Source organism: Microcaecilia unicolor, chromosome 8 (assembly GCF_901765095.1).
Source record: "Microcaecilia unicolor chromosome 8, aMicUni1.1, whole genome shotgun sequence".
NCBI classification, from domain to species: Eukaryota; Metazoa; Chordata; class Amphibia; order Gymnophiona; family Siphonopidae; genus Microcaecilia; species Microcaecilia unicolor.
The window spans coordinates 187,675,391-187,701,431 of NC_044038.1; the positions used below are offsets into that span (position 1 = coordinate 187,675,391).

At 44.4% G+C, this 26,041-nt stretch overlaps 1 protein-coding gene across 6 annotated transcripts in view; it reads left to right on the top strand.

Moving 5' to 3' along the window:
• The window catches only part of LOC115475628 (dual specificity tyrosine-phosphorylation-regulated kinase 1A-like), a 521,782-nt gene that overhangs the window by 244,013 nt on the left and 251,728 nt on the right, over nucleotides 1–26,041 (top strand). For 5 of the 6 annotated variants that reach the window (XM_030211502.1, XM_030211505.1, XM_030211506.1 and 2 more), the window contains one exon: nucleotides 24,005–24,291. The exons of the other annotated variant lie outside the window; for it this stretch is intronic. In XM_030211502.1, coding sequence (XP_030067362.1) covers nucleotides 24,005–24,291 — 287 coding nt within the window. The remainder of the gene's footprint in view (nucleotides 1–24,004; nucleotides 24,292–26,041) is intronic. 6 annotated transcript variants of the gene reach the window in all.

A 26,041-nucleotide genomic window follows, 5' to 3' on the forward strand; every position in this document is an offset into this window, starting at 1 on the left:
CTGGTTACATTCTCAATTCACAATGTAAGGTTACCCCTCCGTTTTCATCATCATCATCTGCAGGACACTGTGCCACAATGGAGCTATGTTTCTTTGTGACAAGCTTGGTCTGTTGATCTTGGTGAGGCCATGGAGGAAGAGTGGTTGGTGGTTGGATTGAAGAGTCTTAGGACACATACAGACAACATGTCTTTTTGGAAGATGCAATATAAAATTGCTATGTGTCTTTGTTTCTTCTAAAAAGGTACAACTGCTGAACCTCCGCGCTACTGCAGACTGTCCGAAATATGGGTTAGTGGTGGCACCTGTGGGACACATGTCTGGTTATTGCGACCCTTTGGCAGCGAGTCTTCCAATTTGCCACTGCATTCTGGTGCAGGACAGTCTCATCACCTCATCTGTTCTTTGGTGTTCCATGACCAGCTTGCAAGGGTTTTCAACGCTTCCATTGTTGGACTGTTTTGACCCTCTTCTGTGTTCTTGCAACATTGGCTGTCTTCAGTGGCCGCTTCCTTTCAGCAGTGCTGTATGCAAATGATTGGTATCCTTTCCCTGGGTCGCCACCGAATTCACAATCTTTCTTTTTAGGCTGGAGAACTGTTTGTCTATATGGGAACCTTCACTTTGGTTGCCAGGAACCGCATCCTCAGTGGCTGAATGGTGTCGATGGTACGTTGCAACCCTCTGCTCAGTGTGCTGCGGCGGCTAAGAAAGCAAATAGAATGTTAGGTATTATTAGAAAAGGAATGGAAAACAAAAGTGAGGATGTTATAATGCCTTTGTATCGACCGCATCTCGAATATTGTGTTCAATTCTGGTCACCGCATCTCAAAAAAGATATAGTGGAATTAGAAAAGGTACAGAAAAGGGTGATGGAATTGATAAAGGGGATGGGACAACTTCCCTATGAGGAAAGGCTGACGTGTCTAGGGCTGTTCAGCTTGGAGAAGAGACGACTAAGGGGAGATATGATAGAGGTCTATAAAATAATGAGTGGAGTGGGTAGAAGTGAATCATTTGTTTACTCTTTCCAAAATTACTAGGACTGGGGGGCATGCGAAGAAGCTACAAAGTAGTACATTTAATACGGACTGGAGAACATCTTTCTTCACTCAATGTGTAATTCAACTCTGGAATTTGTTGCTAGAGAATGTGGTAAATGTATTTAGCTTAGCGGGGTTTTAAAAAGGTCCTAACGGCTTCCTAAAGGAAAAGTCCATAGACCATTATTAAATTGACTTGTGGAGAATCCACTGCTTATTTGTGGGATAAGTAGCATAAAATGTATTGAACTTTTTCGGGATCTTATCAGGTATTTGTGACCTGGATTGGCCACTGTTAGAAACAGGTTGCTGGGCTTTATGGACCTTTGGTCTGTCCCAGTGTGTCAATACTTATGTACTTATGTAACCTAATTAAATGATTTTTTTAAAAATTGTACTTAAAAATAGCAAGTTTGATTGTTAAGTACTTGATTCTCATAATATGATATCTGTTTGGTGGCCCTTTACTAGGTGAAAACATATAATCAGCCCCTTCCAAAGACACAATGATTTACAATTTAGAACTAATTACTACTCTAACGGATGAAAACCAATGCTTTCTCTTTGTACATCCATATGCTGCAGAAGCTGGTATTCTTGAAAATATGAAATGAAATAAAAATGCTACCAACAATAAAGAACAACAACATGGACAGAGCAGCTCATAAGTTTGCTTGCTTTGTTTGAGTGAACAGGGATGACTGCTGCATGGAGGAGAGGGAAGGGAAACTACTAACTTCATGGGCTTCAGCTGTCATGCTGTCTCTTGTTCTCAATTTAACCTCCTCAGTCAGCTCATTCCTACTTGCTCCCTTCTGGCTTGCTGCACTGCTGTCATTCAGTTTTTGGGCCGCTGGCAGCGTCAGTACAGGTAAGAAAGAACACCGTCTTTCCTCCAGCCAGCAGCGATTCACCAATGCCAGCTCCAGGGCCTTTCTCCTGTGAAGTCCTGCCCTCTGTATTGCAACTTCCTGTTTGACTCTAAGCAGGAAGTTGCATTAGAGAGGGCTGATGCTGCGGGCTGACTTCAGGAAAGTGTAAGTGGTGACACCCGCGAGGAGGATAGGATTTTTTTTTTTTTTTCTGCGGGAAGAAGGCTTTTTACTGTTCCCGTGGGGTGGTAAAAAGATTTGTTATTAATCCGCAGGAAATTTTTTTCAGTGTTGCCGTTTCCATGGTTTTACCGCGGTATATCTGCAGTAACAGTAACTGTGTCATTCTCTAGCTAGTACTTCAGGTATTTGAAGTACTGTAAGGCTGCCACTAGAGGTTGCAGCAGCGATTTTGGACTGCAGGCCACCGCTGGGTAGGTGTGAATGGCATCGCTGTTGCCTGGTTTACCCCTAGACCACGAGGGACTTCTCAGGTAGGCTCAGGGGTCCTGAGAAGGTGGATGGGGATTGCGGGCAGCACTCTATTTCCTTGGAGGGTGGGAGTGGAGATCCGAGATAAGAGTCCACCTACTTGGTCCCCCCCCCCCCGCCAATTTATGCAGGTCCTGGCTGAATATCGTATGCTTCAGCGGCCTGGACATCCATAGTTGGCCCTGCTTATTGAGTGCCAGTGCCTGGACATGTCTCTCAGCACTGAATCTCTAGGATTAATTTAGCTGGTTGGATATTGGCTGGCCAGTGTCTGGCTCAGGATACACACGATCTCAAGTTGCTCCTGCTACTGCTGGCACTGGGTTCAAAATGGAACCAGTAATCGCGGAGTACTACTATTAGGGGTCAGTCTGCTAAATAAGGAGTGATTGTGCTTATTTGTCAGATTGACCTTTTTTTGCAGTATACAAAATCCTGCATTCTTCTTTTCAAGGTAGGCCTATCTCTGTCCATAATTCACTACAATCTTGCTGTAACCAGACTAAACAACATGGAAGTTTTACCATGCTGACTGGTGTTAGTGTTGTGGTAGCCATTATCATAGGTTTTCACAAATACCAGTTCTATAAGATATGGTCTAATATTTATATTCATGTTTGCAAAGAGGGCACCCATTGCACATATGCAAACTGTCATGCATGTGTAAACAACTGTACGTGCATCCATATTGTGCCTTCTTTGCACTATGCTCCTGTGACAAAAAACGGCCAAACGAAATCAAGTAAAAGTAATATTCCCGGATCACGCGGGAGCTGGCAGGCTTTTGTTGCTGGGGAGGTCTTCCGATCCTGGGGGCTGCCGTGGACGTCGCCCAGTCGTGGGAACAATCAGCCTGCTGTCCTCGGAGAATACCCGCTAAAGGTTAGTAACCTCGCTATATAGGGTGAAGTTTGGGGGTCTTAAGGTGATTTGTTTAGCGGTGTTCATGTTTGTTCCCTAAGTCTGGGTTCCATCGTGCGGTATTAGAACTTATACATATAAGTTAGTCCATCTAAAAAGCAGACCTAATTTATGCATATGAGCAGCAATGCAATCATGTTTATTCAACAGCACCCTCTAAATAGCTGGTTCTGCTGAATATAGACAGAAAGCTAAGTACTAGTGTGAGCACGTTTTGCATTAGGGACTAGATACAGTAAATGGTGCCCCAGCTACCTTCTCATATCTGCTCCCAATTGCTTCTTAGAAGACCTCTCATCGTACTTAAACTACATGCTCCAACAAGGTCATTTCCCTGAAGAATATGGCAACATCTTACTACCCTATACCGAAGGATGCAAAGAAAAAAACAAATGACATCACCAATTATCGTCCAGTTGCATCTATCCCACTTATAGTTAAACTGATGGAGAGTTTAGTGACCAAACAGCTCACTAACTATTTGGACAAATTCTCTTTATTACATGAATCTCAATCTGGTTTCCGCCCTTCTCACAGTACCGAAACTGTGCTGGTCACCCTATTGGCCAAATTCAAGAATGAAATAGCCTTAGGTAATAACATACGCCTTCTCCAATTCGACATGTCGAGTGCATTCAATATGGTTAACCATAGTATACTTCTTCGACTTCTAGATCACTTTGGAATTGGTGGAAATGTACTTGATTGGTTCAAAGGCTTTCTGACTACCAGGTCATACCAAGTTAAATCTAATACAAATATATCATCAGCATGGAAATCAGACTACGGAGTTCCTCAAGGTTCACCTCTATCACCAATACTCTTCAACATATTAATGATCCCATTGGCCAAGTCCCTATCAAATCAAGGTCTCCACCCGTTCATTTATGCTGATGACGTTACAATCTACATACCTTTTAAAGATAATTTATCAGAAATCTCCAACGATATCAAGAGTGGATTGAACATCATGTACTCATGGGCAAACTCGTTTCAATTGAAGCTGAACATCGATAAAACGCATTGCTTTATCCTCTCATCTCAGTACAGGTAGGGAGGTAGGGTATTATTATGGATTAAGAACTGGTTGAAAGATAGGAAGCAGAGAGTAGGATTGCGTGGCCAGTATTCTCAGTGGAGGAGGGTAGTTAGTGGAGTCCCGCAGGGGTCTGTGCTGGGTCCGTTGCTTTTTAATGTATTTATAAATGACCTAGAGATGGGAATAACTAGTGAGGTAATTAAATTCGCCGATGACAAAAAATTATTCAGGGTCGTCAAGTCGCAGGAGGAATGTGAACGATTACAGGAGGACCTTGCGAGACTGGGAGAATGGGCGTGCAAGTGGCAGATGAAGTTCAATGTTGACAAGTGCAAAGTGATGCATGTGGGTAAGAGGAACCCGAATTATAGCTACGTCTTGCAAGGTTCCACGTTAGGAGTTACGGATCAAGAAAGGGATCTGGGTGTCGTCGTCGATGATTGTGTTCAGTACTGGTCTCCGTATCTCAAAAAAGATATAGTAGAATTGGAAAAGGTACAGCGAAGGGCGACGAAAATGATAGTGGGGATGGGACGACTTTCCTATGAAGAGAGGCTGAGAAGGCTAGGGCTTTTCAGCTTGGAGAAGAGACGGCTGAGGGGAGATATGATAGAAGTGTATAAAATAATGAGTGGAATGGATCGGGTGGATGTGAAGCGACTGTTCACGCTATCCAAAAATACTAGGACTAGAGGGCATGAGTTGAAGCTACAGTGTGGTAAATTTAAAACGAATCGGAGAAAATTTTTCTTCACCCAACGTGTAATTAGACTCTGGAATTCGTTGCCGGAGAACGTGGTACGGGCGGTTAGCTTGACTGAGTTTAAAAAGGGGTTAGATAGATTCCTAAAGGACAAGTCCATAGACCGCTATTAAATGGACTTGGAAAAATTCCGCATTTTTAGGTATAACTTGTCTGGAATGTTTTTACGTTTGGGGAGCGTGCCAGGTGCCCTTGACCTGGATTGGCCACTGTCGGTGACAGGATGCTGGGCTAGATGGACCTTTGGTCTTTCCCAGTATGGCACTACTTATGTACTTATGTACAACAATTATAAACCAACAACCTTATTTACGCCAGATCATTCCCTTCCCATCTCTGATAGTCTCAAAATATTAGGTGTTACTATCGATTGAAATCTTACACTTGAGTCCCAAGTCATCTCCACCGTAAAGAAAATGTTCTATTCAATGTGGAAACTCAAGCGTTTAAAACCTTTCTTCCCAAGAGATGTTTTCCGTAATTTAATTCAATCAATGGTTTTATGCCATGTCGATTATTGCAATGGAATCTATGCGGGATGTAAGGAACAACTCACAAGGAAACTCCAGACGGCACAAAACACAGCAGCCAGATTGATATTTGGTAAGACACAATTCCAAAGTGCCACACCACTCCGTGAGAAACTGCACTGGCTTCCTATGAAGGAACGAATCTCTTTCAAAATCTGCACCTTAGTCCATAAGATTATCTACGGTGCAGCCCCAGGTTACATGATTGACCTAATCAATCTCCCAATCAGAAATAGTACCAGTTCATCACGGTCTTATCTGAATCTCTACTACCCTAATTGCAAAGGACTAAAATACAAGACAACCCATGCGTCCAACTTCTCTTACATAAGCACTCGCCTGTGGAACGCACTGCCACAAGTGGTGAAAACAACTTATGATCACCTAAAATTCAGAAAATTATTAAGGACTCACCTATTCGGAAAGGCATATCCAAATGACCCAACTTCGGTGACTCAACCCTGCAACACTTCACTATCAAAGATCGTATTGAACATTGACAAACCCTTTTACCTCAAACCCAACTTGATTGAATCTTATCTTCTCTATCCCACTATAACATTTTGTACTATTCCCATACCGGACTTGGCGAATGCCTTCACCGTATTATGTAAGCCACATTGAGCCTGCAAATGTGTGGGAAAATGTGGGATACAAATGTAACAAATAAATGATACAAAATGAAAATTTTCTGGCTGCCCATCCCTTGTGCCAACATGGTGCCTATGGATTAGTGTGTAAATACACACCTATCTTGCATATCATCTATTTGTAAGTAGAGTGTACACATGGGTGATGCATGGGCAGGACACACACTTACACGTGTACCTCATAGAATACTGTAAAGTACTTGCATAGCTTAAGCATTTAGGCGCCTACAGTTACACCTGCTATAGGCTGGCGTAAGTCCTCACACCTAAAATATATATACCAAGTTAGGTTAACATTCTTATAAAAAAAAGTTGGCACCTACTTTCTTTATAGAATAGCCTCCAACCAGTCACCTTGTTATAGAATTTCATTTTAATTGCATAGTGCAGTTAATGCCCAGTAAACTGCCTGTTATATATTTTTGGGGCATGGCATGGGCAGAGAGTGAGCATGGAAGGCATTTGGCAGTTAACACGCATGTTTACATGTGTTAACTTTCTAATGCAGAGTTAACAGTAGACATAAGTACATAAGTATTGCCATACTGGGACAGACTGAAGGTCCATCAACCCCAGCATCCAGTTTCCAACATAATCCAGATCACAAATACCTGGCAACGTTCTAAAACAGTAGAATATATTTTATGCTGTTTATCCTAAAAATAAGCAGTGGATTTTCCCCGTCATATTAATAATGGCTTATGGAGTTTTCTTTTAGGAAACTATCCAAATCTTTTTTAAACCCCACTAAGCTAACTGCATTTACTACATTCACTGGCAATGAACTCCAGAGTTTTATTACATGTTGAGTGAAGAAATATTTTCTCCGATTCATTTTGGATGTACTACTTTGTTGCTTCATTGCATGCCTCCTAGTCATAATATTTTTGGAAAGAGTAAACAAGTGATTCATGTCTACCCGCTCCACTCCACTCATTATTTTATAGACTTCTATCATATCTCCCCTCAGCCGTGTCTTCTCCAATCTGAAGAGCCCTAGCCGCTTTAGCCTTTCCTCATAGGGAAGTCTTCTCATCCCCTTTATCATTTTCATCACCCTTCTCAGTACCTTTTCTAATTCCACTATATCTTTTTTGAGATGCGGTGACAAGAATTGCACACAATATTCAAGGTGTGGTCGCACCATAGAGCGATACAAATATAATGTCCTCATTTTTGTTTTTCATTCCTTCCGTAATAATATCTAACATTCTATTTGCTTTCTTAGACGCTGTCGCACACTGAGCAGAGAATTTCAACGTATCATCAACTATGACACCTTTTCTGGTTAGTGACTCCTAATGTGGAACTTTATATTACGTAACTGTAGTTCGGGTCCTTTTTTTCCCCACATGCATCACTTTGCACTTGCTTACATTAAACGTCATCTGCCATTTGGATGCCCAGTCTCGTAAGGTCCTCTTGTTGTTTTTCACAATCCTCTTATGATTTAACAAGTTTGAATAACTTTGTATTGCCAGCAAATGTAATTACTTCACTAGTTACTCCCATCTCTAGATAATTTATAAATATGTTAAAAAGCAGCGGTCTCAGCACAGACCCCTGGGGAACCCCACTATCTACCCTTCTCCATTGAGAATACTGACCATCTATTTATTTTATTTATTTTTTCTTACATTTGTACCCCGCGCTTTCCCACTCATAGCAGGTTCAATGCGGCTTACATTTTATTTTTGTTACATTTGTACCCCGCGCTTTCCCATTCATGGCAGGCTCAATGCGGCAGGCAATGGAGGGTTAAGTGACTTGCCCAGAGTCACAAGGAGCTGCCTGTGCTGGGAATCGAACTCAGTTCCTCAGTTCCCCAGGACTAAAGTCCACCATCCTAACCACTAGGCCACTCCTCCACATATTATATACAGGTGCTTATTTGTACCTGGGGCAATGGAGGGTTAAGTGACTTGCCCAGAGTCACAAGGAGCTGCCTGTGCCTGCAGTGGGAATCGAACCCAGTTCCCCAGGCCCAAAGACCACCACTCTAACCACTAGGCCACTCCTCCTCCTACTCTTTGTTTCTATCCTTTAACCAGTTTTATATCCACAATAGGGCACTACCTCCTATCCCATGACTCTCCAATTTCCTCTGGAGTCTTTTTGTCAAATGCCTTTTGAAAATCCAGATACACAATATAAATTGTCTCACCTTTATCCACATTTGTTCACCCCCTCGAAGCAATGTAATAGATTGGTGAGGCAAGATTTCCTTTCACTAAATCCATGTTGACTTTGTCTCATTAATCCAATCTTTTGAATATGCTGTGTAATTTTGTTATTTATAATAGTCTACGATTTTGCCTGGCACCAACGTCAGGCTCACCGGTCTATAATTTCCCAGATCCCCTCTGGAACCTTTTTAGAAAATCGCATTACATTGGCCACCCTCCAATCTTCCAATACCATGTTTGATTTTAAAGATAAATTACATAATACATATTCGGACCAGGTAGTTGCGTGTATTTGATTCTATCATATGTGCTGACTCGTTGATGAATGGTGTGCTCTAGTAGATGTTATTTAATTTAAGCACACAGGATCTTTTTTGAGTTCCCAGGTATGTAGATATTGGTTATTAAATTTTAACTGCCAAACCCTCAACCATTATTCTAACTTTTGGAGATCCCTTCTCATTGTTTCTACTCCCTCCAAAGTATCCACCCTATTGGCTATCTTTGTGTCATCCGCAAAAAGGCAAACCTTTCCTTCCAACCCTTCAGCAATATCTCTTACAAATATATTAAACAAAATAGGCTCCCGGCATTGACCCCTGAGGAACTCCACTTCTCACCTTCCTTTCTTCCGAGTGGATTCCATTTACCATCACCATCTGCCACCTGTCTATCCAGTTTGCCACTTTTGGTCCTAAGTTCAGCCCTTTCAGTTTATTCACGAGTCTTCTGTGGGGGACCATGTCAAAGGCTTTGGTGAAATCCAAGTAGATTACATCTAGCTCACGACCTTCATCCAGTTCTTTGGTCACTTAGTCAAAGAAGTCAATAAGATTCCTTTGGCAGGATTTTCCTTTGGTAAAGCCATGTTGCCTCAGGTCCTTTAACCTGTTTCCTTCTAGAAAGTTAATTATCCTTTCTTTCAGCAGCGACTCCATTATTTTTCCTACCACAAACTTGAGACTTACCGGTCTGTAGTTTCCAACTTTTTCCCTGTCTCCACTTTTGTGAAGAGGGACCACATCTTCTCATCTCCAATCTCGCGGAACCTGTCCTGTCTCTAAAGATCTGTTAAATAAATCTTTAAGAGGTCCCGCCAAGATCTCTCTGAGCTCCCTCAGTATCTTGTTGTGTATCCCATCCGGCCCCATAGCTTTGTCCACATTCAGATTTTCCAGCTGTTTATAAACTCTGTCTTCCATAAATGGTGCAATATCCACTCCATTTACAGATATTCCCTTGGCAGCCACCAGGATTTTCTTCCGTGAACACCGAAGAGAAGTAATTGTTTAGCACGTCCGCTTTATCCTCCTCACTCTCCACATAGCCATTCTCATTATCTTTCAGTTTTGCAATTCCATTCCTATCTTTTTTTCCTTTCTCAACAGAGATAAAACCCAATGTCTCATCCTCTTGTCCCAATACAATAATGTTGTCCCCTCTCAATTAACATATAGGGTTCATCCAGCCCAATTTCTCACCAACTGAAAATCTTAGTCATAACAATAGACCGCAACCTAACTCTAGAAAACCAAGCTAAGATCACAACTAAGAAAATGTTCCACACAATGTGGAAGCTGAAACGTATAAAACCTTACTTCCCCAGAGATACTTTCCGCAACCTGATCCAAACCATGGTGCTAGCCCATGTAGACTATTGCAACAGTATTTACACGGGCTGCAAAGACCAAATCATAAGAAAATTACAGACAACACAAAATACGGCAGCCAGATCTTTGGAAAAACACGCTTCGAAAGCGCAAGACCCCTTCTAAGAAATCTACATTGGCTTCCAATTAATGCTTGTATAACCTTCAAAATATGCACAAAATCATCTACGGACTTGCTCCGGCTTACATGACTGATTTAATCAATCTTCCATTAAGAAACGTGATAAGAACAGCAAGACCTTATCTAACCTTTCACTATCCCAACTGCAAGGGTATAAAATACAAATCATCTTACGCCGCCAGCTTCTCATTTATAGGCATACAACTTTGGAACTCACTACCGAAAGACAAAACTCACTGAAAACTACTTACAATTCAGGAAAAATATAAAAACATATCTTTTCAAGAAGTCCTTCCCCCAGAATCTGCCAAATCATACACCTCCAAACATCACGAAATGCCAAGAAATAGAAAAAAATGACACTAACCCTCTCTTGCAAAATGCCAATCTTACTATTCTAATCTAACCTAAGTGATCATTGTATATCTGTATTATATGCCAAACATCTAAATTTCTTTTGTAAGCGCTTTTTAGCAATATGTAAGCCACAGTGAACCTACCATATGGTGGGAAAATGTGGGATACAAATGCAATAAATAAATTAAAAGAATAGTAAACAATATAGTAACATCTCTAGAGTGTTAAAAATGTATATAAATACGATGTACCTTGCTGAGTATGTGAATGATATTACCTCATAGTTGGTCTGTGAAAAAGAGTACAACATATATACTGTGATGCAGAACTGTTGCAGGAAAAAGGCGCTCTGCAGTTAAGAAGTAGATAATAAGACATAAACTTGCAGAACTGATCATTTAAAACAGAAACAAGCCATCTAATCATAAATAAAACTTGGATAAGCCATCTCAAGTGATACATGGAAAATCTTACCTTCTAAAATCCACTCCTTGTTGCATAGACAGAGGTCACTGCCCGTTCACTTTAGCGTTTAAAAAAAAAGATTGCTTTTTGCCAGCAAAAAAGGCTTATGCTTATTGGCATAGCTGATGTCATGCTGACACACATTGCTAACGACACTATAACGTATCTGAAAAGGAGTCTTCAGTATCGTGAATAAAATATAAAAATAATAGTAATAAAAAAAGTAGAAAATATGAAATATTGTTCTGTATAATAAGCTAAAAAGTGATCCAAATATAGTAGAAAACGTAGTAAACTAATGAGTAGGATATAACATTGCCCAAGATTGATACTGAAACAGTCTAAACTCATAATGTAAAAATCTGAAAGGGTCCTGTTTACTAAGCCGCACTACCATTTTTAGCATACGCTAAAATTAGCGCACACAAAAAGCTAGAGTCACCCATATGTTCCTATGGGTGACAGCGTTTAGTGTGTTCTAATCATTAACACACACTAAAAACGCAAACACGCCCTTAGCATTGCTTAGTAAACAGGGCCCTAAGAAAAGTGATAGTACCAATTTATTGGCTATATTTGTACTGGCCTAACCACAAAAACAAATACTGAGGCAAACAACCTACAGTCAAAGAAGTTTTGTATGTCAGAGCATATTAGTATTCAAAGAAGAATCTGAAGAAGCAATATGTAAGCATCTAAGAAAATCCTAATTGAGATAAACATTTTTGTTATTGACCATGAGATAACCGGATATATTAAAGGAATACAGCTAAGTCCAATTCTGCATTAAGACCATTGGGAACCACAGTATTAAGTTCAAAAATCAGGAGTTGTTGCTCCTGTAACAAAAAGGTATCTTGGTTTCCTCCTTTCCACCTGAGTTGAATCTGTTTGAAAACTAGAAATTTAATTACAGTGTGATTAAAATCACTCCAATCAGATACCAATGGAGCTGGCGGTATATTTCTGCTTATGTAGCTTCTGTGTTCGATGACTCGCGTTCTGACCATCTGTTTTGCCTATGTACAGCAAATTGCAAGGACAAATAATAATGTATACCATAACACTAGAGTTGCAGTTAGTGCTATTTCTCAAAAGATAGCTCCTCTTGGTTGTAGGATGAACAAACTTGTCTGTAACTAAAGTGTGTTTGCATACTGAACACTTACCACAGATGGTGTCCAGTTGGGCAAAAATGACCTATGCCTATTTCCGGTAAAGTTGATGGTACATGCTTATCTTTGAGATGTTGACTTCTTGAATATGCTATAACCGGTTTAGTGTTTTGAAAGCAGGAGTGGGTTTCCAATATATATCAATTCTTTAAAATAACCTTATGAAATTCCTTGGGATGTTGGGAAAAAGGTAGAATACAGACAATGTCTGGTTTACGGCGGTCATCTTGTGCTAATAATGCTTGTCTGTTTTGAGCTCTTGCTTTACTCAATCCTTTTCTTCTCTGGATAGCCTCTGCTCCAAAATCTTCAAAGTTAGCACGTAAGCGAAGAAATTGGGAGTATGGCAAATTGTCCTTCAAACTACGGTTATGGAAATGTTCTAAATACAGATATGTATTTTTATCTGTGGATTTTCTATATTCCTTAGTGATGAACTGGTCATCTGTTTTTGTAATAAGTATATTCAAAAAAGATATCTAGCAGCAGTCAAACTGTATTTTAAAATGTAAATTTGGGTCACAAGTGTTTAACCAATTGTAGAACTCAAAATGTTTTTCTTTATTTCCCTTCCCAAGTAGGAACACGTCATTGGTATATCTTTTGTGAAAGTCTATTTCATTTTTAAAGGCATGGTCTTTCAAAAAATTTTTTCAAAGTCGGCTACATACAGATTTGCTACATCTGGAGCCATTGCTGATCCCATTTCTGTTCCACAAATCTGTTGATAGAAAGTCCTTTGAAATGAAAAATGCATTTGAGTGCAAATGTGGCAAAAGTAATAATAGATACTTTGCCAGATACCAAATTTTCTTGTCTATGCTTGAATGTCTTTTCAATAATGAAGAGCACTTCCTGTTGAAGAATATTTGTGTATAAAGCATCAATATCCAAAGTAACTAGAATGATATCACTTAGCTCTCATTTAAAATTATCCAAAAGTGTAATCTGTGACATATGAATGAATATGAGGAACATACAAGTGCAGAAAGTAATCCACAAATTGTGACAAAGGTTCTAGAACAGAGCTGTTTCTGTAAACAGTAGGACGTCCAGGTGGATTACCCATTGACTTGTGTACTTTGGATAGAGTATAAAAAGTAGGAATCACTGGGTGTTCAATGAGGAGGAAATCTTTTACTTTTGCCGTTAAATAGCCAGCTCCATGTGCCAAAAGTACTACTTCACTAATTTCTTCTTGTAAGCTTGATATGTAGTATTCAGTATCCAATAGTTGTCTCAGGACTTCATTTATTTAAGCAGTTCTTTCATGTACCTTAGTGCCTCCTCCTTTGTCTGCTGGTTTATTCACTGTAGCTGTATTGTTTGAAAGGGTCTTCATTTCTTCATATTCTAGCTTGGTTAGATTATGGAAGCTCTTGTTTGATTTCAGCAGTTCTTTTGCTTCTATATCCTTTAAAACATATTTGTAAAAGGTAGATATTGTAGGATCAGGTTGCCCTGGTGGAATCTACTTTGAACTTTTCTTCAAAATTGAAGTATCTGGTGTCGAATCATTTTCAGAGAAAAAATGTGTAATTTGAAGTTTCCTGTTAAACCGAAAAAGGTTTGTTGTATTTATTCTTTTTTTATTGTTTTTAGACTCTTGAAGCAGGCCTTTGTGGCCGACACACTATTCGTGTTGAGTCTTTGGATGTATAAAATAAAAATGTATATATTTTTGTGCATCATCTAGCCTTATCCTTTTTGGCGACACCTTTGCTGGTGTTTGCTATAAAATAAAAACAAACAGGACACTAAGCTTTTTCATCATCGCAGTTAATGGCTAAGGCCTGTACCCCATTAGTTTGGCAGTGCTCCCAAGTCCCTAATGCATGACATACATTATACACAGCCTGCCTGCCCTGCACAAATCTCACTTGATCATCCCCAATCGGGGATCCACATTGAGCAACAAAATGGGTTGATAAGAAGTTGCTAATTGCAGATCTTTCACAGGTCTCAGTATCAGAGAGGCCAGTGCTCTGTTCACTTCTTGAGGGAGGCACATTGCTCCATTGCAACCAAGAAGTAGTGCTCAACTGATTTTCTATGAGTCTGTAACATTCCCCCGAGAACTCATCAGATCCTTCTGGGTTTTTTTTTTCCAGTTTAAGTGTATGGATGACATTTCTTCACTGGGACATTCAATTGTGCGACCTCCTCAGAGGTCAGCTGAAGCAGATCAAGCTGGTCAAATAAAGGCTCTACCTGTGAGATGTTGAATGTAGAAGACATAAAGACTAGTAAAATATTGAGCAAGTGATTAGCAATATCAGTATGTTTTGTATGCACCACTCCCTGGACATTGATAATAGAATCAATATACTAGGCCCTAACCAAGTAATTGCCTGCTCAGTAGCTTCCCCACCTTCTTGCCCAAAGCACTAAATTTATATTTTTAATATGTATTGGCTTTCTTTGCCTGCTCATACAGCAGCATATTTAAGGTTGTCTAAACAGCCAATAAACATTCTTTTTTTTTGACAGGTGAGATTATGATTAAACTTTTGTTGTTCTTTTTGTAGGACATGTTCTAGGAAAAGAATATTCTTGGCCATATCATTTTTCTTCCTAGCAACATAAGCTATTATATCCCCACGCAGTACCATTTTAGAGGCATGCGAGAATAGTATGGGATCTTCCAGATGCTGTGAATTATGAGTACAATAAGCTTCCCATTTCTCTATCAAATAAGGTAGAAATTGGGGATCACAATAGAGATAATTAGGAAAGGCCCAACAAACAGCGAGCATTCTAAGGAGTCCCTTCAATTTTTGTCCAAATGGGTGCATGTTCAAAGATTATTTGTCCAGTTTTGGCATTAATTACCCTACTAAACCAGCAGCTAGAGATAAAAATATAATCTATATAGGAGGCAGAGGGTTTATATGACTATCCCTTCTCTATAGAGTATAATGCTCTCCGAACATGAACTGCATTTAAATTCAAACTGAAATATGTCGAACCCCAAGTAGCATTGGTTCCCTCTCCCCCTCCCAGAAACTGGTGTTCTATATAGCAAAGAATCCATGACAATATTACAGTCCCCCCCCATTAATATAATTGGAAGATTTCCATACTGCAAACACCGATTAAGGATATCTAACAAGAAACAGCTTCACTAATTCACTTTCCCAACCGAACCAGTTAGGAAAATCCACTCTACTATCACCTGCCTAATCACTTCCTCTTTCTTCCCTACTTATCTCTACACACTACTAACTGTATCTGATATTCTGTAATGACAATGTCATAACAAAACCATGTAAGCCACATTGAGCCTGCAAATAGGTGGGATAATGTGGGATACAAATGCAATAAATAAATAAACTATGACCCTCTACTTTGGAATAGTGGACATTAACTATAAGGAACCGTCTGGTGCTGCCAGTTCAAGACCAGCAAAATATATCTGCCCATAGGATCTATAATTTTCTGCACTAATTGATAGTTTAGGGCCTCACTGAGAATTTCAGGTTCTGTGTTATCAGGTCACGTTTCTTGTAATCCCTCTAAATGTGAAGACTATGAAAATCTTATATCTCAACTAGGGAACCTATTCATGCAGCATTCCAAGACGCTAGCTTTAGATAAGTCACTTATAACTGTATTTCCAGACTTCAAATCTGAACCTTTGTGATAGTAATAGACATGGATACCAGGTGCTCAGACCCCACCTGGCTCTCAAAAAAAATTCATCAAAACTCAGTTCATGTCGCGGTCTTGTGATCTTTACCAACCCAGAGCCCGGCCCCATCCCCACAATATTCTGTCCCTGACTCTTCTATCCATTCCCGCCTGCAAAGGTAGGTCAGTCATGCTAATATGCTAACTTTTCCCTTTCTTACCATCCCATCTCCCTCACAATGATGGGGCATAGGATGAAGGTGAAAGGGGACAGACTCAGAAGTAACCTGAGAAAATACTTCTTCATAGAAAGGTGGTGAATTCATGGAACAGCCTCCTGGTGAAGGTGGTGGAGAAGAAAACTGGGACAGGTACATAGGATCTCTAGGGGAGAGGAAGGGATAGTAGATGGCATGGATGGGCAGACTGGATAAGCTATATGGCTATCTGTCTTCATTTTCTCTGTTTCTATAAATACTAGTAAAAAAAAGGCCTGTTTCTGACACAAATGAAACGGGCGCTAGCAAGGTTTTCCTCGGAGTGTGTATGTTTGTGAGAGTGACTGTGTGAGAGAGAGTGAATGTGTGTGTGTGACAGAGAGAGAATGAGTGTGGGTGCGAGTGTGTCTGTGAGAATGAGAGTGTGTGCGAGTGCGTATGTGAGCCACAGTGAGTGTGAGAGTGTGTTTCACACACATACTCTCTGTGAGAGCGAGAGTGTATGAGATCGAGAGAGTGTTTGAGAGTGACTGTGTGACACATAGTGAATGTGATACAGTGTGAGACATAGAGAGTGTGTGGTAGACAGTGTATGAGAGTGAGAGAGACACTGTGTGTGTGCCAGAGATACCTCCCCGCCTCCCTCTGTGTGGTCGCAGGATCCCTCCCCCTCCTTATCTTGTTCCCTCCCCCCCCCCCCCGCTCCTCTCAGGTCTCCCTCCCCCCCCTGCTTTCAGGTCTCAGGACTCCCCCCCCAGGTCTCTGGACCCCCTCCCCTCTGGCCTCAGGACCCCTTCCCCCTCCGTTGTCTCAGGCCCCATCCCTGCCACCCTCGCCGCCACGCCCTCTCCCCGAGGTTGCAGCCGCTCACCCCTTCATCCCCCCCTCAGGGTGCCACCGCTCCCCCCCCCCCCCCCCGAGGTTGCCACCGCTCCCCCCCTCCGTCCGACGTCAGCTCAGCTGCCATTTCCGGCCACTGCTGCTTCTCCTGTCGAGCAGCAGTGGCCGGTACAAAAACAAAAAAAAACAAATTGAACCTGCAAAAATGCTTTTAAAAAGGAAGCGGGGCACCGCAGGCAGCCATCGGCTGTCAGCTTTGCATCCGCTCCTCCTCTCACATCACTGCCCCTGGAGTAGAACCCCGGAGGAGCGGATGCAGAGCTGGCAGCCGATGGCTGCCTGTGGTGCCCTGCTTCCTTTTTGAAAGCATTTTTGCAGGTTTAAAGTTGTTTTTTTTGTTTTTGTACCGGCCACTGCTGCTCGACAGGAGAAGCAGCAGTGGCCGGAAATGGCAGCTGAGCTGATGTCGGACGGAGGGGGGGAGTGGCAGCGACCTGGGGGGGGGGGTGGAGGGTGGAGCAGTGGCTGCGTCGACCTCGGAGGGTGGGTGGAGGGGGGAGCGCTGGCAACTTGGGGGGGGGGTGGAGGGGTGAGAGGCGGAGACCTCGGGGGGGGGGCGTGGCGAAGGGCTGAAACTGCTCCTCCAACGTTCCGAACGCTGCTGTGTTTTGATTGGGCACATTCGCTGCTGACGCACCCGGAAGTGGGAGGCATCAACAGAAGCACGAATGCTTCAAGGCTTGTGTCCATGCAGTCAGCTTCATAATGTTGGAGATGGGTTTTATTATATAGGATTTGCAACCCTACCCAAACTCCCAAGCCACCCCACTTCCACCCCCCACCCCCCTTCCACCCCCCACCCCCCAATTTCCATTTGCGTTCAAGTATAAACAACTTATGATTGCAATGATTCAAGAGCAAACAGTTATCCTGGACATAGTGAAAGGGGGAATTAGCAAGGGAGGGGGCGTGAGAAAGGGGAACAACCCCAGTTAGCAAGTAGTTAAATAGTGTACCCAGTAAGCAGTCCAACAGCAAAAATCTTCACTGAATTATAGAAGTCTGGTCGTGGAGCCAAAATCAAAAAGGGTACTCCTCCAAAACAGATTTCACTAAAAGCTCAAAGTAAACCATCGGAATTGCACTGGAGTGTTATAAGACTTTGTTGAGTACCTGGGGTTGAGGGCTCTTCGTGAGCAAGTGCAGACCTGGTGGTGCCAGGTCCCTCCTTTTCTCCCCCCTCCCGCTGGCTCCGTTAAAAAAAACAACAAAAAACATAACAATCTTGAAGCAGAAAAGATTTTACTTGCAGCTGCTCACTGGGACACCAATTCGTTGCAGCTCGGAGCAAGAAGCAGGTAATTTTACCTTTTCCTAGCGGGCAGGGGGTTCCCCAAACGTTTCCCTCGTGGATCATGGCGTCGGATGGTAAGGGTGCGAAAAAGCGCTCCCCGGACCGCGATCGTGCGGCTAGTGGGGAGGCGCGGGGATCAGAGGCAGAGAAGCCCTTTTTGGGCGCCCTTCCGGACTTTGCTGATTTAGCCGGTTTTTCCTCCGCTGGGGCGTCGGCAGCCTTTCCCGCCTTAGACACCCATCCCTCAATGTCTGCTCTTCCGACGTCGGCCGCCCATGCAGCTCGAACGGCCTCTGGTATGGCCGCCTTTGAGTTGGGCGGCGGTAAGAAGATGGCGAAGTTTAAGCGCCATGCTTCCCGCGCGGCTCCTTCGTGGAGTGATGCGCCGGACGCCATTTTGGATGCGCAGCGCACCTCTCCCCCGCTCTATGGAGTGGAGGTTGAGAGTTCCTGTAGGGCTGTGGCCCAGGTTGCAGAGGTGCACAAACGGGGGTTTCTCTCCCGAGTTTATTTTGTTGCTGCATCAGGCCTTTCAACTGCAAAACGCTGCTCCTGCTCTCCTGTCAGATATGGGGGAAGAGGCTTCCCTGATCAGGCCCCTCGGTCTTGGGGGACTCTGTCTCCTCTGATGTAAATGAGGGCAGCGTTTCTGAGTTCTCCCAAAGGTCCCTTCTTTGGAGGAGGCTGATCCTCGCCCTGATGGGGGAGATGACCCCTCTGCAGCGCGGCTTTTTCGCTCAGAGGAATTGCCTAACCTGTTAGTTCAGGCTATGAACATCTTGAGTATTTCCTCTCCGGAGGAAGGCCCTCCTTCAGCCTCGGCGGGTTCCGCTATTATGTTGGGACCCAAGCACCCTTCCAGGACCTTCCACATCCATGAAGCCATGAAAACTCTAATTTTGGCTCAATGGGATTCTCCAGAGGCGAGCCTCAAGGTAGCCAGGGCCATGACTCATCTGTACCCTCTGCCAGAGGGTGAACAGGAGGCCTTGTGCTGGCCGGCAGTGGACTCTCTAATCACTGCTGTGACAAAAAAGACGGCTTTGCCGGTGGAAGGTGGCTCTGCCCTTAAGGATTCTCAGGACAGGAAATTGGAAGCGGCCGCCTTGAGTTTGCAGGCCTCGGTTTGCGGCTCCTATGTGGCCAGGGTATGCCTGTGGTGCAGCGGGCCTCCCCCTCGGATCCTTCCTTGAGGGCGGATTGGCCGGTCCTGGAGTCGGGCTTGGCTTACTTGGCAGACTTGCTGTATGATGTTTTGAGAGCCTCAGCTAAAGGTATGTCTCAGACAGTCTCTTCCCGTCGATGGTTATGGCTTAAGCATTGGTCAGCTGACCATGCCTCCAAATCCCACTTAGCCAAGTTGCCTTTTAAGGGCAAGCTGCTCTTCGGGGATGAGCTGGACAAGATCGTGACGGATCTCGGCAGTTCTAAAGGCAAGAGGTTGCCGCAGGTCAAGGCAAGGGCCAGCAGTGCTCGCCCTGGTTCCTGTAAGAGCCATTTTCAAGAAGCCCGTCGGTATCACCCGGGCAAGTCGGGTTCCTCCTCCTTCAAGCAGAGGTTCTCCCCGAAGTAGCATTCCTTTCACAGAGACCGCTGCTCAGGAGGTTCTTCCTCCGGTCCTCTCCCACGGTCTCGTACCCAATGACGGGGCCCTGGTCCATGGCCCAGAGCAGATATGAGGAAGGCTGTCCTCTTTTCTGGGCGAGTGGACCAGGGTAACTTCAGACGCTTGGGTTCTAGAAGTCATTAGAGGCGGCTACAAATTGGAGTTCTGCTGGTCCCTGAGAGTCGGGTTCGTGAACTGTCCCTGCAAGTCTCCCCTCAAAGTGGCAGCAGTTCAGCAGACTCTGGACAACTTGCTCCGCCTTGGGGCGGTGGTCCCAGTGCCCGTAGAGCAGTGTGGCACAGGACGTTACTCCATTTACTTTGTGGTGTCAAAGGAGGCTCTTCTCGGCCTATTCTCGACCTCAAGGGAGTCAATCGGGCCTTGCGAATATGGCATTTCCGTATGGAGACTCTCCGCTCCGTGATTGCTGTGGTACAAGAATGAGAATTCCTGGCATCCTTGGACATCAAGGAAGCTTATCTGCACATTCCCATCTGGCTGCCTTATCAGCGCTTCCTGCGCTTTGCAGTGCTGGTCTGGCACTTCAGAGCCCTCCCGTTCGGGTTGGCTCCGCGGACCTTCTCCAAAGTGATGGTGGTCATTGCGGCTTATCTCCGCAAGGAAGGAGTGCAAGTTCATCCCTACCTGGACGACTGGCTGATTCGAGCTCCTTCTTTGCGGAGTGAGGGAGAGTGACGGACAGGGTCATTGATCATCTGAGCTCCCTGGGATGGATCATCAACCGGGAGAAAAGTCAGCTGCGCCCAACTCAGTCCCTGGAGTATCTGGGTGTTCGGTTCGACACCCAAGTGGGCAGAGTGTTCCTGCCGGATAACCGGAGGCCCAGGTGGGCTGGTTCCTAGCCTCCTCGGGCTTGGGATTATGTGCAACTGTTGGGCTCCATGACAGCCACGATGGAGGTAGTGCCCTGGGCCAGGGCCCATATGAGGCCACTACAGCACTCTCTTCTGCGGCGCTGGACTCCGGTTTCGGAGGATTACGCAGTTCGCCTTCCCCTGGACCCGGCGGTGAGAAGGGCGCTAAGTTGATGGCTGATGTCAGACAAGTTGTCAGCCGGTATGCCTCGCACGTCCCCGGAGTGGATTGTCGTTATGACGGACGCCTGCTTGACGGGCTGGGGAGCCCACTGCCGGGGAAGGACAGCGCAGGGGATATGATCGCCGGCGGAGGCGAAGTGTTCCATCAACCTCTTGGAACTTCGGGCCATTCGGTTGGCGCTTTAAGCGTTTCTTCAGGTACTGATACTGAGGCCAGTTCGAATCCTGTTAGACAATGCCACGGCCGTGGCCTATGTCAATCGCCAGGGAGGTACCAGGAGCGCCCCCCCCCCCCCCCTAGCCAGGGAGGCCATGAAGTTATGCCAGTGGGCAGAGGCGAATCTGGACCAGCTGTCGGCGGCTTACATTGCGGGAGTCCTGAATGCCGAGGCGGACTTTCTCAGTCGCCATACCTTGGATCCCAGAGAGTGGCAACTGTCTGTTCGGGTATTCTTGGAGATCACGAAGCGCTGGGGCATGCCGACCTTGGATCTGATGGCGACCTCGGCCAATTGCCGAGTGCCGCAGTTCTTCAGCAGAGGACGGGACCCTCGATCTCTGGGGGTCGATGCTCTTCTCCAGCAGTGGCCGGTACAGGAGCTTCTCTACATGTTCCCGCCTTGGCCTATGCTGGGCAGAATTCTCGGCCGGGTAGCGAAACATCCAGGCTGGGTGGTCCTGGTGGGTCCAGACTGGCCCAGACGCCCTTGATATGCGGACCTGATCCGGCTTTCCGTAGACAGTCCTCTGCGGCTTCCAGCGGAGCGGGGCCTCTTACATCAGGGTCCCGTGGTGATGGAGGATCCCTCCCCCTTTGGTCTTATGGCCTGGCTCTTGAGCGGAAGCGGCTGAAGAAGAAGGGCTTCTCGGACAAGATCATCGCCACTATGCTGAGAGTACGGAAGCGCTCTACTTCTACTACGTACGCCAGGGTATGGCGTACCTTTGTATCATGGTGCGAGGCAGGATCCCTGTCGCCCTTCACAGCGCCAATTGCTTCAGAGTTGGCATTCCTGCAAGAAGGTCTGGAGAAAGGCCTGTCGCTCAGCTCTCTTAAGGTCCAGGTAGCTGCTCTAGCTTGCTTCAGGAGTCGCCTGAAGGGTGCTTCCATGGCTTCTCAGCCAGATGTGGTGCGTTTTCTCAAAGGGGTTAATCACCTACACCCTCCTCTGCACTCAATAGTGCCTACGTGGAATCTCAATCTGGTGCTTCGGGCCTTGCAGAAGCCGCCCTTTGAGCCATTATCGCGGCTGTCTCTGAAGGACCTGACGTTGAAAGCGGTCTTTTTGGTGGCAATCGCTTCAGCCAGGAGGGTTTCCGAGCTCCAGGCGCTCTTGTGTAGAGAGCCGTTCCTGCGGTTCACGGAGGCAGGAGTGTCTATTTGCCCAGTGCCTTCCTTCCTGCCCAAGATTGTTTCTCGCTTCCATGTGAATCAGCAGCTTTGTCTACCCTCCTTCCTTAGGGAGGATTATCCAGAGGAGTATCGTGCTCTCAGATGCCTGGATGTTAGACGAGTTATCATCAGATACTTGGAAGTGACCAACGATTTCCGGAAGTCGGATCAACTGTTCATGCTGTTCGCGGGCCCCCATAGGGGTCTGCAGGCATCTAAACTTACCGTGGTACGTTGGGTCAAGGAAACGATTGCGGCGGCTTATGTGGCCGCAGGGAAGGTGCCGCCTATCCAGCTGAAGGCTCATTCTACTAGAGCACAGGCGGCTTCGATGGCAGAGTCCAGGTCCATTTCCTTGGAGGAGATTTGCAGATTGGCGACTTGGGCGTCGGCTCTTACCTTCTCACAGCATTATCGCTTGGATGTGGCAGCACGGGCCGAGGCCCAGTTTGGAGCTTCAGTGTTGCGTTCTGGGATTTCCATGTCCCGCCCTGGGTGAGTACTGCTTGGGTACATCCCACCAGTCTATGGATTGATCTGCTTGATGATATGGGAGGTAAAATTATGTATCATACCTGATAATTTTCTTTCCATTAATCATAGCAGATCAATCCATAGTCCCTCCCAGATATCCGTACTGTTTGTTCTAGTTCAGTTATATTTCAGGTTTGTTTGTTTGTTTATTTATTTATTGCATTTGTATCCCACATTATCCCACCTTTTTTGCAGGCTCAATGTGGTTTACAATACATCATGAATAGTGAGAATACATGAGAAAGTATACATTTAGTATAACAGAAGGATTTTGGGTAACATGAATGGTAGAACATGATAGTACATTAGCAAGCAATCATAGTAAGAAATATTTAAGAATTGTATAAGAATTATATGGAAAATGTGCATTTAGTAATGGTGAAAAAACATGATAGTGGTTTGGCAGTCAGATATTGTAAGGGCAGTTCTGGGTACGTGTACAGGAGTTCATATTTGTTGATCCTTGTTGTATGCCTTGTTGAAGAGATTGGTCTTCAGTAGACTTCCCCAAATTGACTGCCCCCATCGTATCGTCTACTCACTTGTCCTTTAGATTGTAAGCTCTTTGAGCAGGGCCTGTCCTTTTATGTTAAATTGTACAGCGCTGCGTAACCCTAGTAGCGCTTTAGAAATGTTAAGTAGTAGTAGTAGTACTTCGGAAGTTGGCTTGCTCTTGATTATTTGCTCTTTTACTAAACCGCGCTAGCGATTCCTGGTGCTGCAAATACACCCCAGCCCATTCAGTTTACACATACTGTGTACATGGTATGCAAATCTATGTACTACATATTAATTGGATACCCTGAAAACCTGACCTGCCTGGGTCTCTCGAGGACCAGACTTGCCTACCCCTGATAAAATCTATGATTCTTTTTCTGTAACATAGCTACTTTAGCTGTTCAAATGAACTTCAAAGAATCTATTAAAAAATGTATAAGCTGGTGCTGTTACTGAACTTTGGCATGTTTAGAGACTGAAATGTAGGACTTATGGTACTGAAATTGGTAATGTGTATATTAAATGATCATTTAGAAGTGGGATTGCTGTTGCTGATTTCCTGTTTACCAACTGTCCATTTGCTTTGCAGTGCACTTAAAACGCCACTTCATGTTTCGGAATCACCTCTGCCTGGTATTTGAACTGCTTTCATATAATCTCTATGATCTGCTACGAAACACCAACTTCCGTGGCGTGTCTCTCAACCTGACCCGCAAGTTTGCACAACAGTTATGTACAGCGCTTCTTTTTCTGGCAACACCTGAGCTGAACATTATTCACTGTGACCTGAAACCAGAGAATATCTTACTTTGTAACCCGAAGCGTAGTGCCATCAAAATAATAGACTTTGGTAGCTCCTGTCAGCTGGGACAAAGGGTATGTTTGGATATATATTTTTGTTTATGTACACTTCTTTATCCAGTCCATTTACTTTCTGTACTGTATGTATTTTCTTGTCTATACCAGTGTTTCCCAGCCTCTTCAAGGCCTAGAAACACCTATGTTAAAAAAAATAATAATGTGTGGCACAGAGTAGGCAGTGCAGAGACGGAAAAGATGTACTTACATGACCAGAAAAGAGCTAGAGAAGCAAGTCTTCATCAATCTCCTTGTCAGTCAGTCGTCTGGGTCCATGGATCCTTTGGTACTGGAGGAAGAAGTACAGTTTGCATTTGTTGGTTATGCACAGCTCTAGCATGGTTCACCTGAGATTTTCCAGCTCCCTGTGCTCTTTCCTGCCTGCAAACTGCTGCTCTTTATCTATCCTTAGCTTGCTTGTCATCTCGACCAAACTAATCCAGATTAATGGAATATGTTCATTTATCAGCGAAAAGAGACAAGGAAAAATAGTTCCAAAATAATTCATGTTGTGTACTTTTCTCTGTCTCCAAGAAGACAGTAGATGGTTCATCCAGTTCCTTCGTGATGCTCCTCTCTGGCTCCTGGCCTGGCTAGTTCTGTGGATCAGTTGAGCAATGGGTTAATATTTTATTTTATTTTTTTTTTTTTTTGTTACATTTGTACCCCACACTTTCCTACTCATGGCAGGCTCTATGCAGCAGGCAATGGAGGGTTAAGTGACTTGCCCAGAGTCACAAGGAGCTGCCTGTGCCGGGAATCGAACTCAGTTCCTCAGTTCCCCAGGACCAAAGTCCACCACCCTAACCACTAGGCCACTCCTCTGCTCTGCTCCTAATACTGGTTAGTGACTCATTTTCTTGGGAAGAGGAACAACTTTCTTAGAGTCCCTCATCCACCAGCTAGGGTGACACCTGGTGGTGGCTCCCCTTCCTGCTGGCACTTCTGCTGTGTTTGGCGGATAAGAGAAGTTTAATGACTCAGTCTCTCTTCAGCGCTGTTATGCTCCCGTGTCTCCTTGGGGATTCAACAGCCTTGGCGCTGTATTGGTTTTTTCGCTATTTTTGCTAGCTGTTATATTAACCTTATCTTCCATAGTGGAAGTGGAGGAGTGGCCTAGTGGTTAGGGTGGTGGACTTTGGTCCTGGGGAACTGAGGAACTGAGTTCAATTCCCACTTCAGGCACAGGCAGCTCCTTGTGACTCTGGGCAAGTCACTTAACTCTCCATTGCCCCATGTAAGCCACATTGAGCCTGCCATGAGTGGGAAAGCGCGGGATACAAATGTAACAAAAAATAAATAAATAAAAAATAGTACTGTTGTGCCCTGTTGCTGGCATTGATGTTGGTAGTGATCTCAGGAGGGGCTGGCATTGAGCTCTTTTTCCTGCCATTTTCTCTGGCTGGGCTGCCTTGTTGAAGACCTTTCTGGAGCACTTTTCATCTAGCCCCTGTTCACTACAGTGGATCGGTCACTGTAAGGGTGGTCATATGCTGTGTTTTATGCTTCCCAGCTCTTGTTCGGACTAATACAGTAATTGCCAACCTGTGGTGCCCTGCTTCTCACCGCCTCCACTAGGCACTTCTGCTGTAATGGTGTTTCATGCTCACCTGTTGGGTGCTGCCATCCTCTTGAGTTCTCTGCAGTGGCGGCAGTTAGCCTCTTAAGCAGTAGCTTTTCTGTTTTGTTTTTTTTTTCTATCTGGGCAACCGGTTGACTTCCTGTAGTTGCTGCCTCTGGGTTTTCATTATGGAAGGCGCCCCTGAGT